A 16,664-nucleotide genomic window follows, 5' to 3' on the forward strand; every position below is an offset into this window, starting at 1 on the left:
GTTGCGCTAAGAAAAAAGTTTGTAACTCTGATAGCATGGTGAAAGAATTATAGTCAGGAGAACTATTTCTATAAGTTTAGCTATAAGCTATATATAACGTTATAATATTGGCGAGAATAATCGCGTATGCGCAACTACTATTTTTTTCTTAGGACAACGAGAAGATACAGTTGAGATCACGAATAATTATAAATTTAGGAACGTTTGTCCTATTTTTTTTCTCTCAGCGTATACAGCGCTGAGATAAAACTCACAGATTTCATTGTTACCGTTATTATTATTTCATTGATTTCGTTACTTGTAGAGCAGCAAAGAGCTCCCAAAAAAATTGTCCGGACAAAAATACAACAGAGACCCTGACGTGTCGCGCTCGTGAAATTCGCTCGCGCGATTCGGGGTAAAAATTCCACGTGCTGTTCTTCGTGCCGATGTTTACCAGCGAGGGACGGAAAAATCGAAGGCGAGGCGCTCACGTCGTGCCACGCGCAACGGGGGCGACTTATCGAGGACTCGCTCGGGGTCAATATGCAAGTTCGTACCGCAACGACAATAAACACACAGCCACTTACGAAAGTCGCGACCGAGCGTGATTATGTAAGCGGTCGTGCGCGCAACACGTCTTTACACCGAGTCGGCCGAGCATTATTTCAAGCGGGCCCCCGCCGAATCTAAATTGAACGTCTAGAACGAGTTCGCGTGACGCGCCATGACACGTAATTCATCACTGACGAGATTCGCGCGTGCAGCGGTGACCGCTGCGATTTTTTTAACATTCCACATGCTACTGATACCCACGGGAAGGAAGGAAGAAAGCCTTATTATTGGAAATTTGGGTCAAGTATGGTACGCGCTACGATGCGATGCGACGCGACGCGACGCGACGCGACGCGACGCGGCGCGCCACGTCGCGTCGCGTCGTCGGCCGCACCTCGCGAAACTACAAAGTTCGCATACAATCGCACTCCTCTCCTCCTCGCGAATGTCGTGTTTATCTGGCCGACTATCTCGCCATTGCCGTCGGCTAATGAAAACCGATTGTTGGCATCGGGATACGCCCTGTCCGATGGCTATCAACGGTGCTATTTTCGAAAAAGCGCCGTGCACGCTCAAGATAAAACGTGTGCGCGCGCGCTTCATCTCGAATACATTTTCGACAATTTTCTATACATATATATTTTTTTTAAAAGTGATGAAGCGTCACGTCGAGAGAGCACAGTCATTCGTGCACTAGCGCGAGATAAAAGGTCTGTTCTTTTTCGCGGCACTGCTGCACTGGTGCAATAAGTTAGAGTGAAACAAATATATATATTTGTCTCACTCTAACTTATTGCATCAGTGCAGCAATGCAGCGAAAAAGAACAGGCCTAAATTCTCCGCGCTCGACCGAACGTTTCTCTCTTCTTTTTTTTCTCTCGTGAGATTGTTGCCAAAAATATTTGGGGCGAGACGCGCTAGCGGAGAACTTCATCGGGGAGCAAATGGCGCGCCGCTTTGTCGACGCGAGACTCGCGATGACTCGAAAATGATGTTAATGCTCTTAGCCGGGACGGATTGCCGAGGGCGGGTAGCGGTGACATTGGCGTGAATTTGTGAAACGAGGGGACATGTCATAACGGCCGCTCCCATTCTTCACGAAAATAACCCAACGAAATTGGAACGTACGAAATGAAAAGTTGGCCGGTGTTTAGCTCACGCGAGGCAAAAGGCCCCACCCGCGCGTTCCGCGTGGTCTCGGTATTAAAAATACACCATGGACAGGACGACGAGGTAACGCTAATTAATTCACGCGATACCTTGCTCGCTTGGTCATCACGAACGTTAATATACACGTGTGTATATACGGAGCGTTTTTAAGGTCTAATACAAGCGAGAGAGAAAGAAATACATTTTTCCGACATAACAGTATTCCGAGAAGCATCAAATTATGCGAGCATGGAAATTATAAGGCGTTATTATCACGACACGGAGAGAAAAAAGAGAAGCTCAGGTATAATCCTAGATATATCCGCTTGACCGTATAATCGCGGATTTTAAGGCAAACGTGATGAAAAACAAAGGCAGTTAAGTACTCACAGAGCGTCACCTTCTTCCTTCTGAGCTGATAAATCCTCGAAAATTCCTTGTCTTACGCGGCATGACGAATTGCAGAACGGAATTCCGTCTCGCGCTCGAAATTGTCGCGAATTCCCTGAGACGAGCTTCAGGGGCGCGATGCTGAAGAGAATCTTTGAAGGAAGGAACCAGTTGATTCCGAGATTCCGTAATCTCGCGTGACACAAAGTTCCGCGAACAGCGAGACGCGATTAAAAGTGATCTTCGTTAGGATAACAATAACGTGTGATCCCTTTATCGCGCGGGTACGTGTCATTTCGGGAAAAGATCGCGAATTTATGTTCCGATCAAAGCACGCGCTCGCGACGACACCCTCTTCGTCGCCTGCAACAACGAGCATGACTGTTCGGCCAATTTGTATTTCGCTCGTTATCAGCTGTCGCGGTTTATCTCGGCAACGAAATAAAAATTGCAAATAGCCGAGATATATCTCCGTAGGAATAAATTTCACACTAAACACCCACCAAGCGCTAACACACGACGCTAACGTGAGTAGCGCACGGCGTTCCGGATTTAAAGCGGCCGCCGTTATTTTATCGATCATTCGGGGTAGTTACCTCAAGGCCGCGGGTTCAGGCTTCTGAATGAAAGAAACGATGCATCGACTTCATCGATGCATCGTTACACTTCGTCGGGGAGAAAGAGTATATATACTTCGCAATGCTGCTTATACGCAAAGTGGCGGAAAAACAGCCCTCTTCGCGTTTGCGAGACGAACGAATCGTAATCAACCGGGCTCTAATTAGGAAAGAAAAAAAATTAATTTCACTAATTCCGTATTTTATACGTGACATACCACACGAGCGTACTACTGTCCTACAATCGGAAGGTATTCTTCATCCCTAAAAATTAACCCGCCCGCGGAATGCCGGGGATTGCGATTCGCCGTTGAATTGCAATTTTGCGACGTAACCTGACGACGACGCGTGTTAATTAATCGAACCGATAGTGTTGCGGAAGCTGCATGCCGCCGGGCGAGACTAGTGTTGCAAATGCAATCCGATATGTTCACGAGACGATGGAAATGATGATCGGTGCGATGTTCGACGCCGACACCGATGAGGGTAAAAATAAGCGATGACATGTCAAATCGAAACGCTACGCCGCGCTCGCGCACCGCCGCGTCGATTCGTACATATTCCGCGAGTCGTACAAAGACGCTGTAACCAGTGCTGCAGGTCACGGTGATCGATGCATTATGCAACAAGTAGTCAATTGCCACCGGGCGAGTTATGCTTTGGGCGACAATTCGCGAGGAAATTCCGCGAATATCGGCGAAATTGCATCGGGATATCTCGGCCGATTGAGCAACTTCTCTCTCTCTCTCTCTCTCTCTCTCTCTCTCTCTCTCTCTCTCTCTCTCTCTCTCTCTCTCTCTCTCTCTCTCTCTCTCTCTCTCTCTCTCTCTCTCTCTTGGCGGACTATACATACTATCTGTGTCTCTCTCTCTTTTTCTCTCCCAACGCGTCCTTGCGCCTAACAATGCCGCGAACGCGCGATGGACTTGTCGTTAAATTTAGCCGGCCACTTGCAAACAGGAATTATCCGAACATCGCAAAAAGTGGAAGAAAAAATATGGAAAAAGCGGCCGGCTATTAGGTAAGCCTATAATTACATAAGAGAGTTTCGCGGAGACTCGTTCGTTCGATTATAGCTGAGTATTAGGAGCAATTAACGAGAGAATCCTTCGATTACTGTCGTCCATGTGCGATACTTTAGAGTGAACCTTGATGAGCCAGCGTAATTTCGCTGCCTAATTTCCTCCGTTTCACACACCTCTCTCTTTCTTTCTTTCTTGATAGACGCGAACTCTGCCTCCAATGCGAGTTCCAACTTTAATCGCGAGATTGATTTTCTCCAGTTCTCAGAGTAGTAAATCGGACCGCTACTGCGCTGCCCAAGCAGTCGCGATTGTGCTCGACGTATAGATCGCGATATAGTTCGGGGGCATTCTGTGCAAGTATAGACGGCTAATACGTGTCAACGTTACACACGGGAGACACGGGATATGTGTGCGCGTATCTCCGAGGTAAAGGACTCTAGAAGAAAGAGGAGAAAAAGTGAATATACCTTCCTCTCTCTCGCGCTGAATTATTACACACGACTATTTTCTCCCACGTATCGCACGGGACATGTGCACGTACAACGCGAAATCCATTCGTGACGTTATTAGATAGGCGTGAGCGTCTTAGAAAATACAGCGAGAATGTCAAGGGTATCGCTCTCGATGAATATTTATAAGCATCATTGCACCGTTTACTCGCGTTTCCGCGGAAATTCGACAACAATCTGCCAGGCGCTCGACGGAAAATTCGTGACAATATTGTTCGAGTGACGCGGCGAGTTGCGCGCGCGTTGACAGCAGCAGCAGCAGCAGCTTTCTGTCTGAATTTCCCGGAGACGTCGGGCGACTGCGAGAGAAAGATTCAAGTGTACTCACTCCAGGACAAAGTGCGCCGAGGAACGCTATGCACGCACAGAAGGAGGGAAAACGACTCACGCGAAGGATCCAAAGTAACCTGTAATCCTCGACTCGACATCGGAAAAGTCGCTCTGCCGAAATAAAAGAAAGCCGGAGAAGCACGCAACAAGGCTCCATTGTTCGAGAGCTTATCATCCGGCACATCGGGCGCGCTGTGTGTTAGCTCAGAGTCAGGACGATTCAAAATCCATTACCGATGTCCGTGTTGTATAAGAGCAATCGGAGGCTTCGCGGAAGACGCGTCCTTGGGAGCGCGCGCGAGAGGCGCCCTTCGAGGCGCGCACTTGTTAGCTGCCCGCGTCCTAACCTCAAATCCCATCGCGACACAAATCGTCCCGCGCGGAGCACGCAGCAGCTGACAGAGAGGAAGAGAGAAAGTGAAAGGAAGCGAGGAGAGCCACTTACCCGTGCGTAGTCGCGCGTAGCCCGCATTGACTATGCCGTCAGACGCATGTCGCCAGCTCGTCAGCATTTCACGGCGTCGAGAGATAAATCCAACGGTGCGCGAACTCCACGGGAAACGTCACGCACGTACGCGCGTACACCCGCCGCGCACGAGCGCGGCCAGGCACGCACGCAGGACGCGACACACACGCGCGCACGCACGCATGCACGCACGCACGCACGCCGCGCTCGCAGCGCACGAGCGAGCGCGCGCGCGCGCGCACGCGTCTCTCTCACACGCGAGCGCGTGCGAACCGCGAGCACGACCCGCTCGGCCGCATGAAGAAAGTCCGACGCTCGACTGTCGACGACGGCGGCAGGATAACGCCGAGCACGGCGATGAGGATAACGACTACGAGACGAAGACGGCGAAGGCGAAGGCGAGGCGAGGCGAGGCGAGGCTCCGTTCTTCTCTGCCGAATGTTCGAATAGACGCGCGCGATTTTAGGCGCGACTCGCGCTTCCAAGTATCGCGCGTTGCGAGCGAGCGCTCAGCACGAGGCAGCTCGCCGCGCGCTGCTCGTCATTCAGCCGAGATATGACGCTCGGTCGTAAGACTGCAGCTTAAAGACTACCACGGCTAACCTACGGCTGGCCTACACATTAGCGCGAGATTATTTATTATTAACTCCTCGCGAGCCATAGGCGGGAAACACCACCTGCCTATTCGCCGCGTCGTCTCGGCGCGAGACCGCCCCGTGCGGTTTCGCGAGCTACCGGCTGCCTGCCGTTAGGTGGCGCCACCGTACGGCGAACCTGTTCCTCATCCGTTTGTTTTTGGGTTTCCCTCGATTACGCGGATTCCTACTGAAACGAGAGAGAGAGAGAGAAAGAGAGATATTCCCGTTTGCTGCAGTTTACACCTTCTACACTCTTTACCATATTAATTTGCGCCCTGGAGTCGTGCTTTACGTCCGCTTTGCTTTAAATACAGAAAGTGCAGCTGCAAAATAAACAGATATACCAAAGTCGTATGCAGCATTTAAAAATGGCCGCAACTTCCCGTCGGAGCATCGGTAGATCGGTTGTCAAAGCCGCGAGCGATATATAAGTCGTCGGTCGCAATTATCGCGGTGCACACGTCAATGGCCTGTCTTATTTATAGCAGTCTATTCGTTCGATCTCGCGCGCGCGCGACCTGCCAAGTATTTTGACGTAAGAGACCGACGACGCGGGCGTGATTTCGCATCGCCGCAAGATGCGCGCTGCGTAGGAGATCGCATTTCGCGTTGAATTTCACTCGCTGCTCTTCTCGTGCTGTCAAAAGCCCCGCGAGACCGTTTGCCCATCGCGATAGTGCCTCGTCGCGTCCGTGTTGCCCAAGTAAATACAACACGCGCATGGATAGTTTAACAGATAGCTGATGAGCTAACGTAACAATCACTGCGCGAGGTTAGTACGCGGTAACAGTGACACTCGTTCGAACGTGTGTGTGTGTTGTTTAACATAACCGACGTGTGCAGTGCGCTCGCGAAGAAAGCGGCGATGTTGCCCGGTATTAACGACGGCCCTCGCAACACGGGCACTTTGCCGAAAAGCAATCGGAGGAACGATCGAAACCGAGAACGGTCCGCCGCTAATCAGCAGATCGCAAACCGCTCGGCTTACCATGGCCACCCGCAACATTTTAACAATTTGGTAAATCCACCAAGAGAACTAACGTCTTTTTCCCTTCCCCTCTTTCGCTGTCTCTTTCCATTATCTCTTACCTTTGTTTTCCCTTTATTTTAATAAGGATGAGAGAGGTGTGAGACCGCCGAAAGGACATTTGAAATGTGATTATTTAACATTTTTGCAATTAAAGGAATATTATTTGGTGTTTCAGACATTATTAGAAATCATTGTTTGGTAGGATTTTTTGTATTTTTTATGTTTGTGAAAAATATGTACATATTTATAGGATTGCATAAATAAATAATAACAATAAAATAATCGTGATAAAGATACAAAACAAAAGACAATTATAGTACAGCAGTTAGAAGATATTTGGTGGCACAGAGTGCCTGGAACCTACTGACAAATACGCTGCTAGTAGCTGCTCAGCTCAGCAGTGTCGTACTTAATCTATTAATAGGCTACAGAATAGTGGGGTGTTTCTTACTCTAAGAATACATACCTACAGCTATGATTCCACACTGGCACAGCTATGGTACTCGAGTCACCATTGTTCTAATCCTCCTGCAAATATATTTTGTGCTCTTGTGTCTATAAAAATATTCTACATAGATAATTTGCATATTAGTTCCAATTGGAGTGGCAACCAGTGAGCGAGCGTGAACGTGAATCATCAAGAGCAGCAAAGAACAGTAACACTAGATCAACTACTTCTTCTGTGCCTGTATACTTTTATCAGGATTTATCAGACTTTGGTATGCATATATGTGTTTCACTCTATCTAAATATCTTCATCGTACAAGAAATATTATTTGTCATTTTCAATCCATAATTCTATTGCAGTATCACATAGTTCAGCAAGGCAGTACAACTATAGCACAGAAGAGTGTGCTTGGACAAAAATGGTTCCACCCATTGAGCCTAGAAATCAATCACCACTGCGATTACAAGGAACAAAGCCCTCCAACGTGAATAAGATGGTACTGTGATGTATTATTAACTGCATTACAGTATATTTTACACCTGATTTCTGTAATCGTACATTTCAATACACAATACAACATGGTAATTTTGTAATTTCATGTTATTCTTTACAGCCTGACAGAAATCAAGTAGAGAGCCGTTTAAATCAGATCAGGGAGTATATCAAGGTCACCGCAACAATGATGGACTCTCTTAGTCAATCTTCTGATCCTGTGAGTATTACTCACACATAGTAATAATATGAATTTAATATTTGATCATTGAAAGGATGTAATGTTTATAGTGTTTGCTGTAACTGTAACTATAAATATTTTGCAGCGCGCACAAGCTCAGAATGAAAAACTGGGTAGAATGGTAGAAGATCTTCATGACAGTGAGCGGAAGCTGTCCAAACTATTAGAGCAATATCATAATCACGGAGTTTCCGACGAGGTTGTTGACATTGTTTAACGGTTGATAAAAACATGGAAGCTAATATGTGAAATGTGTTTATAATACTCAATGTCTTGTTTTTACAGACCAGTGAAAATGGAAGGGAGGACATGGACGAGCATGGCGATGCTAATAGAGAAGTGCAGTTACGGAGAAAGGTAGAAGAGTATCAGAGCAAACTCGCCCAATTGCAAGAGCAGCAAGCTGATTTGGTGGGAATACAGATGCGCTTCAGAGAAAGGTTAAACGAAGTGCGTCAAGAGCAACAGATGCTTCTGCAGCAAGAGAATCAGAATACATCCAATTCCGTCGCGTGGGAAGGCAATCGTGCGTCTTTGCCGGGTCCTGCTAATGTGGATCAACTGGAGTCGGAAACAGCGGCATTACGAGGAAAATTGGCGCAACTTCAGATCAAGAAGAGACATATGGATCATTTGGTAGCAGAATTACAGGCCATAGAGTCATTCGAGAGAGGCAGCTGCGTTAGTGTTCCACCTTTTCTTTGTTAATGTAATATGAGTTTATTATATAAGTATTCGTTATTACGATGAGTTCTATTAATTTTTCAGAGTTCCGAGGGCTCACGAAACACTATAAGAGATAAAACCGCGGAATTGGAGGCTATGAAAGCGCAGCTTGCGCATATAAAAGCTCTAATGGAGGACAGCACAAGAATTCGTGATTCCGTAGATTCCACTTCCGAATTGGAGCAGGATGTTGATGTCAATAGCGAAGGAGCCGCGGACATGGAAATCACTGAGGATGAAAATGCGGTGAACATTTCGTTCGAACGTCACAGTGACAGTGACGACATCAACCATGGCAAGATGCGTAATTCCGGTGACAGGCCTACGTTTGAGGATGTACAGGTAAACATATCGCGATCATATTTTACGTAGATTATATTACTTTCGTCTTTTTCTTCCAGGCTGTGACGCGGGAACTCAAGGAACAATCGGCTTTACTTCAAACCACGCGAGCTGAATTGCAACGTTTAAAACAGTCATCACTATCTACAGCTACTCATTCTACTTCTTCGTCTTCTTTTCCACCCACAACCCCGCCTCCAGCTCTTACCCCTTTAAGTGTAAACGAAAAAAAGCAGAGTAATAATGTTAGTACGGAGTCTCAACAAGCAAAAAGACGTCAACTGGAAGATCTTATAAAGAAGGTCTATATTTTTATTTTTCGTGTTTTCTTTTTACGTAATTATATAATCTTTTCTTATAAAAAATAGGAACAAGCCCAACCGTGTAATGTGAATCGGGATACCCAGGGACCGGATCTAAATAGTCAAAGAAGTTCTGGCTCTCAAGTTAGTCATACTAGCACGCCTGCAAATGTTTGGCCACCTTCTACCGTCATAGGTAAGCATTAGTTTTATATTAATTAGAAGCAGATATTCTTTAATTTTATTAATTGAATCAAATTATATAAAACAATGACATCAGTAAGTGACATGTTTATCATTTGTTTTACTACAGGAGGCTCTAATGAGCAAAGTGTAGACGGCGTGTCTACATCGGACAATTTATTAGATGTCGGTCCACAAGCTGCTGCTATCGAGAATGGTTTTCCTGGGAATTGGTGGAGCTGTCCTTTACCGCCTTTGAATCAAGTACAACATGGTAAAGCATCAGCTTAAATATCGCAGAGATTAAAGAAGGACGTATTAGTGATATATGTGCCTCTTTTTGTTGTAGCTTCAGCTGAATACTATAAACAACTGATATTGGGTTCGCAAGCTCAACAGCTCCAAATGATGAATACGACAATACATCAGTGTTGTCATCTATTATGGGCGCAGCAACGCGAGTTACAATCTATGCGCACAGCTATCACACAGTTGCAGTTACAGCTGAGGCAAAATCAGACTCTACAGCGTGCCAACAATACTGAAAATCAGGAGGAATACTCTAATTTGAGTCGCAGCGTTCATCATCTCGGTGACACATTGGACGCGATTTTACCTCCCAGTTCATCCTTACCGAATCTTGTATCGTTACCGAATTCTTCAGCAGCGCTGTCACATACTCCAGTAATCACCACTAACTCACAACAACAACAACAACAACAGCAGCAGCAACAACAACAACAACAACAACAGCAACAACAATTGAACAATCAAGTACCTCCTGGTAACAGAGCAAACAACTACTGGGACAATTTTCGCAGGTAATAAAATTATTCGCAAATCGATGAATATATATATATATATATACACACATGTCTCAACATTTTTAATTCTTTAAAAAAGGAACTAATTTTAATATTCGCATATATTTTAAAATGTAGATTGTGGAAATAATATCTCATTATGTATTTACTTATACTTTTGTTAACCTTGACTTATTATTCGGGTGCATATAGAAAGCTTCCTGAAAAATCTCTCTCTCTGATTCTTATTAAATCTGATTTATGATATTAATAGAATTTTCATAATAATTACTGAACTTGAACAAAAATCATTTAATGAAATAATTTGGTAGTTAAACATTTTTATTTTCTTATATCTTTTCCTCTCTTTCTCTTTCCCAAGTTTGTTTATGACATATTTTTCGTAATTCCCAGATAAATCGCTATTGTTTTTAATTTTTCTGTAAATCCAAATGTATTACATTACGTTTAGTAATAAATATCATTTTCTGTCTTTCTCTCTTTCTGTGTCTTATACTTCTCATTTATCGCTACCCTTGTTTAAGATCATATATAAGCACGTATATAGCTCATATATAAGTTCACAATTCAGTTACATAATCCTGTGGTTAATACAAATGAAACTAAATAAGGGACATTTGTTGGTAGGTAATACATGGGTATGTAAGTGGATTTTTGAAGATTGAATGGGACACATTATCAAACCTAAATTTTCCAACAACTAATATTAAATGCATGTAGTGACAATAAGTGTTTTATAACACTGATATTTTTTGTGACTTAATTACAGTTCTTTAAAACCGATGTTCCTTCTCACCATTTTAATTCAAAGTTTCATAATGAAATTGTTTTATGTATTACAGTAATTGATTTTGGCATGATTTGAATTTTTACGTAAACTTATAAACGTGCATTACTTCTTTTGCCTTAACTGTGTCTTCTTTATTTCCAGCTATTCTCGACAAAATCTCCTCTCAGGAAATGTAAAGACAATGACTGATATTCCGACGGCTGTGGTGAATTCGGCATCTTCTGCAAACACGATTGGTCCAAGTGGAAGTGGTGTCAACAGTTCATTGATGTATGTAGCGTAAAAATAATCGAATCAATAATTAGTACATGTTCTTTGTATGATAAGTGTCCATTTGATTTTTAAGAAAAGACAAACGGAATCGAGAACAAGGAACTGACAACTTGCCCATACCGCTAACTGGCGCAGAAGCACAATATTCTCTGAACTTACAATTACCGTCTAATCTGCAACAACAAGATAGAGAAAACACCACTATTCGCAGTAATATCATAGCGAATGAAGTATCTCAGCAAGTTGATAACTTTTGGGAAGAAGCTCACAGTTCTTTCCGACTACCGTCTACAACGAACGATGATAATTTCCTTCATAATCTAAGGTTTGAATCTTTAAGATTTATCGGATATAGAACTATAACTGTGCTAAATATTAATTAAATATATCAGTAATCTTAATCTTAATAATATATTACTTTTACTATTTATAGTTCAGAGATGAAAGAAGCACTCAGTTCACTTATCGCGGTAAATAAAAGACGGCCCGATTATTTAATAATTATCTTGAGGGAAATTAAAACTATTAGCGAAGACCACAGATTGCGGCCTCAATTGTTGCGTTCACTCCGTGCACTACAAGACACGCAAACACTCATGAATAATCCGTTGGTTAGTATACAGTTTATAAATATTATTCTTCAGCATGTGCATGCATTTATAAATTACTTTATAATATTGAATTTTGCCACCATAAATTACAAACTTGCACAGAACGAAGTGACTGACTTAACTCCGAGTGAAAGCTGCCAGTCTAGCGACGAAGATTCGGATGTTGGTGCGATATTAGGTTTTGGTTTAGAAAATCAATCGTCTGCGACTGAATTAGTTGCAACATCTCATGTCATAGACACTGCCTCCTCGCCAGCATCACAAGTACCATTGATAGACCATTTGGATATATCGGTAAATAATTATATAAAATTAACTTGAATATATATGTGAAATATTGCGAATACAAATAGATCACACCATACAAATAAAACAAAGTAAATATCATGAAAATTATAAAGTTTATTGCATATTCACATATTTTAAAAAGCATCGACTACAGTACCTCTGGTGCTTTAAAGGAAGAATTGTCTACCTAAATTATGATATCTATCGTTGTTAGGGAACATTTTCACTCGACTGTGCCAGTGCTCTCCCTTCCACTTCTAACGGGAAACCTGGTTATAATGAAGACTTAGCGGAAGCCGATCAATCAAGGCCTGAATCTTCGAGAAATCAAAAAGTATTAATCTTTTTTTTTTTCAATTTCTAATGTCTACATGGATAAGATGCAAATCGATGCAAAAGATATTAAATGTATCATGTATATATTATTTTTCTTCTATTTCTTCAGCCTTTTACTACAGACATGGTTAATGACGAAGGCCAAGAAGAAGCAGCGTCTTGTCCTATTGCTGCAGAAGGAATTGCTCCTGATCTCGAAAGTCTTGCTGCTAAAACTGAAGACGAGAGAGCACACGATACCGAACTCGATAAATTTTATTACTAGATTGCATCATAAGCCCCATGATGCGCGTTATTTATATAAATGACTTGTAGCTATTTTAAGCATAGCGGAAAAGAGATGAGTGTATCAGGTTTAGATTTCTGACAAGACGTTGGCTTATTACTGCTTCCGATTTAAAAAAAGTATCAACTAATAAATAATAGAAGTTTGATACAATAGTAAGCTATTAAAAAGTTGGAAACTTTGCAATCAATACACATATTATTTCATGTAATATGTAATAGATTATCAGACAGAATTTACAATTACACATTTAACTGAAGTTTTACGTTACAAGTTTGCCTAGAGACAACTGATTTGGGTATAATGATTTACAGCTATATTATATATTGTAACTTATTACAATTTATAAAACTTGCTGTACGTATTTCGACATTTATAAAATATGCATTAACATTTATTAATTCTGTCTGGATGCATAAGTGTTAATTATTGTTTTACGAAAGTGATATATTTCGCCTTTTTTTTAATTTTTTCTTTCGTTTCTCTAAAAGTGGATATATTAATGTAATAGGATAAAAAGTTTATGTTGCCAACTTAGAAAAGTAAGTATTTATTGTGTGTCCACGTACAAAACTATAATACATAACAAAGTACAGCTGTTATATTGTAATGTATTACAGTTTACAAAACTTTTGTCTCTATTTTGAGATTTACAAAATATATGTCAAGACTTATTATTAAATTTCCATATGTGAATCTGTGAAATACTGTTTTACAAAAGTAATGTACATTTTTTTATTCTCTCATTTTTACAATATATCTATTCATGTATCGTTAATGCGTACACAATAAAATTTTCTAGCACAAGTATAAATATAGTTAAAAATGTCAAACTGTTAGCTGCCAGACGTTTTGTTCAGAATTCTGTCTCGATATGGTCATTATCCAACAATTGAGTCCGTTGATGATGGTATACAGTGCATCCATGTGTCTCAAATAACATTCTCTCATATTCTGCATCGCTCTTATTTGACTTAGAATTGTTGCTCGACGAAATATATTTACAACCTGAGTCACTTATTGAACTAGATTTATCGACGGGCAAGAAATAGGAGTGGTAATTATGGCCTGTGGTACTTAAATATACCGACGACGGTGGGTCTTGCATCTGGTCCATTGTGTAAGTCTTCGTGTTTTCCGTTTCATAGTGAATGTGGCCGTTACCTGTTTCTAGAAGGGAGCACCCTTATTATCAACTGATTTTGCTAATTATTCCCTATATCATTGATTTGGTCAGCAGATAGTAGTTTAACAGTAAAAATATCTAACTTACTATAAAGTATTATTAATTTCTGAAAAAAACTATTAGCATCCATACTTCCCGTTACATACCATTGATCTGTAATATGAAGGTCGCAGGATGCCTCAAGCTTCAAAATAAATTTAATGTCAGGATCGGATGTGCGAGTCTCTGTGGTCACAGATGTTAATGTACAAACCCATAGCAAAAAAATCGACCATTTATGTGCCTGAGTATTGTTATCGGCTTGTAAAAATTCGTACACATTTCTTCTATTATAATATTAATTATAATATTATATATATAATAACATTTATATTATTATATAATAATACTTATAATTAATAAAACAATAAATTTCTTCACTTGTACAAAAGTAGTATGTATTTATTGTTTGCAGAAAAACGAGAGTTTGCTTATTATGCATCCTGCATGCATACAAAAGCCAGACAATGGTAAAAAATAAGCAGGTAGTAATTCTTAAGTAAGAGAAATAGATCTTTAAAGTGAAATCCCTGTTGTCGTGTTTTAAAGAGAGTACATGTGAACAGAAGTAATAAAATTTAACAATTTTCTTTTTACATTCCCTGAAATACATAAGGTTTTACTAATGAATGTGTGAATCTTGCTCTTATCTCAATGAAGATTTGCAGAATTATGGCAATTTCAATTCTGGCGAGCAACTACAGAGAGTACGAACGTCGATGGTGTTGCATAGCACTTATTTACCACCAAAAATTAACACCTTATTAAACATCTTATTAAACATTTGAAAGTATACACATTTAAAGAAAAAAAAAAAAAGAAAAAAAGAATTGTTCGATTACTTCCTCGCTAAATATTCTCCACTCTAAGAAAAAGAATTCCTAAAAGACTGCTTTCAGCTCGTCTACTCTATATATACCCTTTTAATTATTCCCCGCCTGAATATAATGAGTGTCGCAGCGGCCTCTGTATGTTTCACGATACACGTACAAGATATGAATTGACGAGCGGGAAAGAAAATCGTCCCGACTTTGTTTTGAAATTCGTGCGTAGGTGACGTGGTGCTCGCGATCGCGAGAAAGTGGCGAGCGCGTGATTGTTAATTTTTCCTTGTCTAATCCTAGTATTTCTAATTCTTTCCTACCTCGCCGAAACCTTTTCGGTTCTACGTCGCACGGCTCATAATCCCAGGACCGCTTGCAATTTCTGCGAAAGAATTGTGGGACGTCGATGTCCATCGCCTCGTGCTGCACCGCTTGTGGACAACATTGCTGACCGCTAAAGATACCCATCGCTAACCTTTCTGCAATCATTGGAAACATCCGGAAATAATTGAGGGGGCATAGAATCTCTCGGAGCATTTCTTCCGCAGGTCTCCACGGACGCTTTATCTTTACCTTTAATTACTTTCGCAGGTACTATGCGCGATCGCGACGCGATTGCCTATATGATAAACAAAAGTAGCCAATTGCCGACGTTAAAGCAGCACGTGCTGCGGATTCTCAGTCACAGACCGCGACGTGCGTGCCGTTGCGTAGACGCGATGCGTGTTGCTCGGTTTGCTAAACGGAAAGGCGGACGACGGCTCGTCGCACGTTGCGGGCATGAAGTTTACCGGTTCGTCACGATCTATTATGCACTATCGATCACGTATCACTGCACACGGACAGCGTAATTCGTCGATGTGTGTCGACTATCGCACTTGCACGACTATTGTATAGGCAAACACTGTGATTACTCGTAACCACTGAAGCCAGTTAGAACACGGAGCAACGGAAGCGCAACACCAACAATCCCATGGAAGCACAACGAATGTGCAACTGATCGTAGGTGGTACGACGGTACATGCGCTAACGCGACTTGTCGTTGGAATTTGTCGGAACTTTTCTAACACATGAGCGATAGCATAAGCTCTTCTCATTCTAGCCAATGTTAAAGAAGCATGCGCATGTGCAAGCCGAAGAGTTTTACGGTAGTGCCCTCTAAGTTTTTTTCTCGCTACTTTTCGCTCCTCTTTCTCTCTCTCTCTCTCTCTCTCTCTCTCTTTCTCTCTCTCTCCGTTTCTCTGACTCATTACTGTATGCATTTAGTAGCAGAGAACGTGATGTACTTTTAGTCATTGGTTAAGAAAAGAACATCTGATTGTTTCTTTCTTTTTACTTTTATTACTTTTTTTTATTTCATGCATGAGTACTTTTCAGTCAACAGAAAAATTTCATCCCATCGTAAGAAACGGATGAAATTCAACGAGTTGTAACTTTAGGAAACAAGTGACGATAGAATGATTGCATTCGAGGAAGTATTGTACAGTTTGAAATATTTAATTCTCAGACGATCGGCAATTTGAACAGGACAGGTGGTTTTTATAAAAACTGGTTTTATAGCGCGCGACTGTTAAATATTTCACTCACGATTCTCCTTCGAGAATTGCAGTGATATCATTGCTAATGATTGAGTAATGATATATATAGTTTTAATTATAGCATTATATGTGTAATATGAAAGAAAATTCTTATTACAGAGGGAGTATCTGAAAAATATCATCGTGTAAATAATTGTAAAATGTATATCGTGTTATGTTATAACTGTATATGTTACATGTAACATCA

General features: G+C 41.7%; 3 protein-coding genes across 8 annotated transcripts in view; 1 reads left to right on the forward strand and 2 right to left on the reverse strand.

Moving 5' to 3' along the window:
• Nucleotides 1–5,197, reverse strand: part of ATP8A (ATPase phospholipid transporting 8A1) — a 29,693-nt gene extending 24,496 nt beyond the window's left edge. For 4 of the 5 annotated variants that reach the window (XM_025302680.1, XM_025302669.1, XM_025302675.1 and 1 more), the window contains exon 1: nucleotides 4,613–4,726. In XM_025302680.1, the coding sequence (XP_025158465.1) occupies nucleotides 4,613–4,711 (99 nt within the window). In that variant the 5' untranslated portion in view covers nucleotides 4,712–4,726. Of the gene's footprint in view, nucleotides 1–4,612; nucleotides 4,727–4,999 lie in introns of those variants that run through there. The other variant, XM_011149636.3, reaches the window with a different exon arrangement.
• Nucleotides 5,198–5,544: 347 nt separating this feature from the next.
• cmb (combover) lies at nucleotides 5,545–13,313 on the forward strand. Of its 2 annotated transcripts, none has more exons than XM_011149643.3 (17): nucleotides 5,545–6,676; nucleotides 7,281–7,407; nucleotides 7,496–7,632; nucleotides 7,750–7,848; nucleotides 7,955–8,068; nucleotides 8,155–8,550; nucleotides 8,638–8,937; nucleotides 8,997–9,239; nucleotides 9,306–9,435; nucleotides 9,553–9,696; nucleotides 9,772–10,243; nucleotides 11,178–11,306; nucleotides 11,383–11,634; nucleotides 11,743–11,920; nucleotides 12,023–12,214; nucleotides 12,423–12,542; nucleotides 12,654–13,313. In XM_011149643.3, exons 1-17 carry the CDS (start codon nucleotides 6,524–6,526, stop codon nucleotides 12,807–12,809), a joined length of 3,342 nt encoding a protein of 1,113 aa, XP_011147945.2. In that variant the 5' UTR covers nucleotides 5,545–6,523; the 3' UTR covers nucleotides 12,810–13,313. The 2 variants fall into 2 exon arrangements, with proteins under 2 accessions (XP_011147945.2, XP_025158506.1); XM_025302721.1 differs by having other exon boundaries at nucleotides 5,546–6,430.
• A 51-nt stretch (nucleotides 13,314–13,364) lies between these two features.
• On the reverse strand, nucleotides 13,365–15,914 carry LOC105188276 (uncharacterized). Its single transcript, XM_011149645.3, has 3 exons — nucleotides 15,453–15,914; nucleotides 15,200–15,358; nucleotides 13,365–14,000 (listed from the first exon to the last, which is right to left on the reverse strand). The coding sequence occupies exons 2-3, from the start codon at nucleotides 15,345–15,347 to the stop codon at nucleotides 13,687–13,689; spliced, it is 462 nt and encodes a 153-aa protein (XP_011147947.1). The 5' UTR covers nucleotides 15,348–15,358; nucleotides 15,453–15,914; the 3' UTR covers nucleotides 13,365–13,686.
• Nucleotides 15,915–16,664: the final 750 nt, after the last annotated feature.

This window comes from Harpegnathos saltator, unplaced genomic scaffold (assembly GCF_003227715.2).
Source record: "Harpegnathos saltator strain DR-91 unplaced genomic scaffold, Hsal_v8.6 scaffold115, whole genome shotgun sequence".
Taxonomy (NCBI): domain Eukaryota; kingdom Metazoa; phylum Arthropoda; class Insecta; order Hymenoptera; family Formicidae; genus Harpegnathos; species Harpegnathos saltator.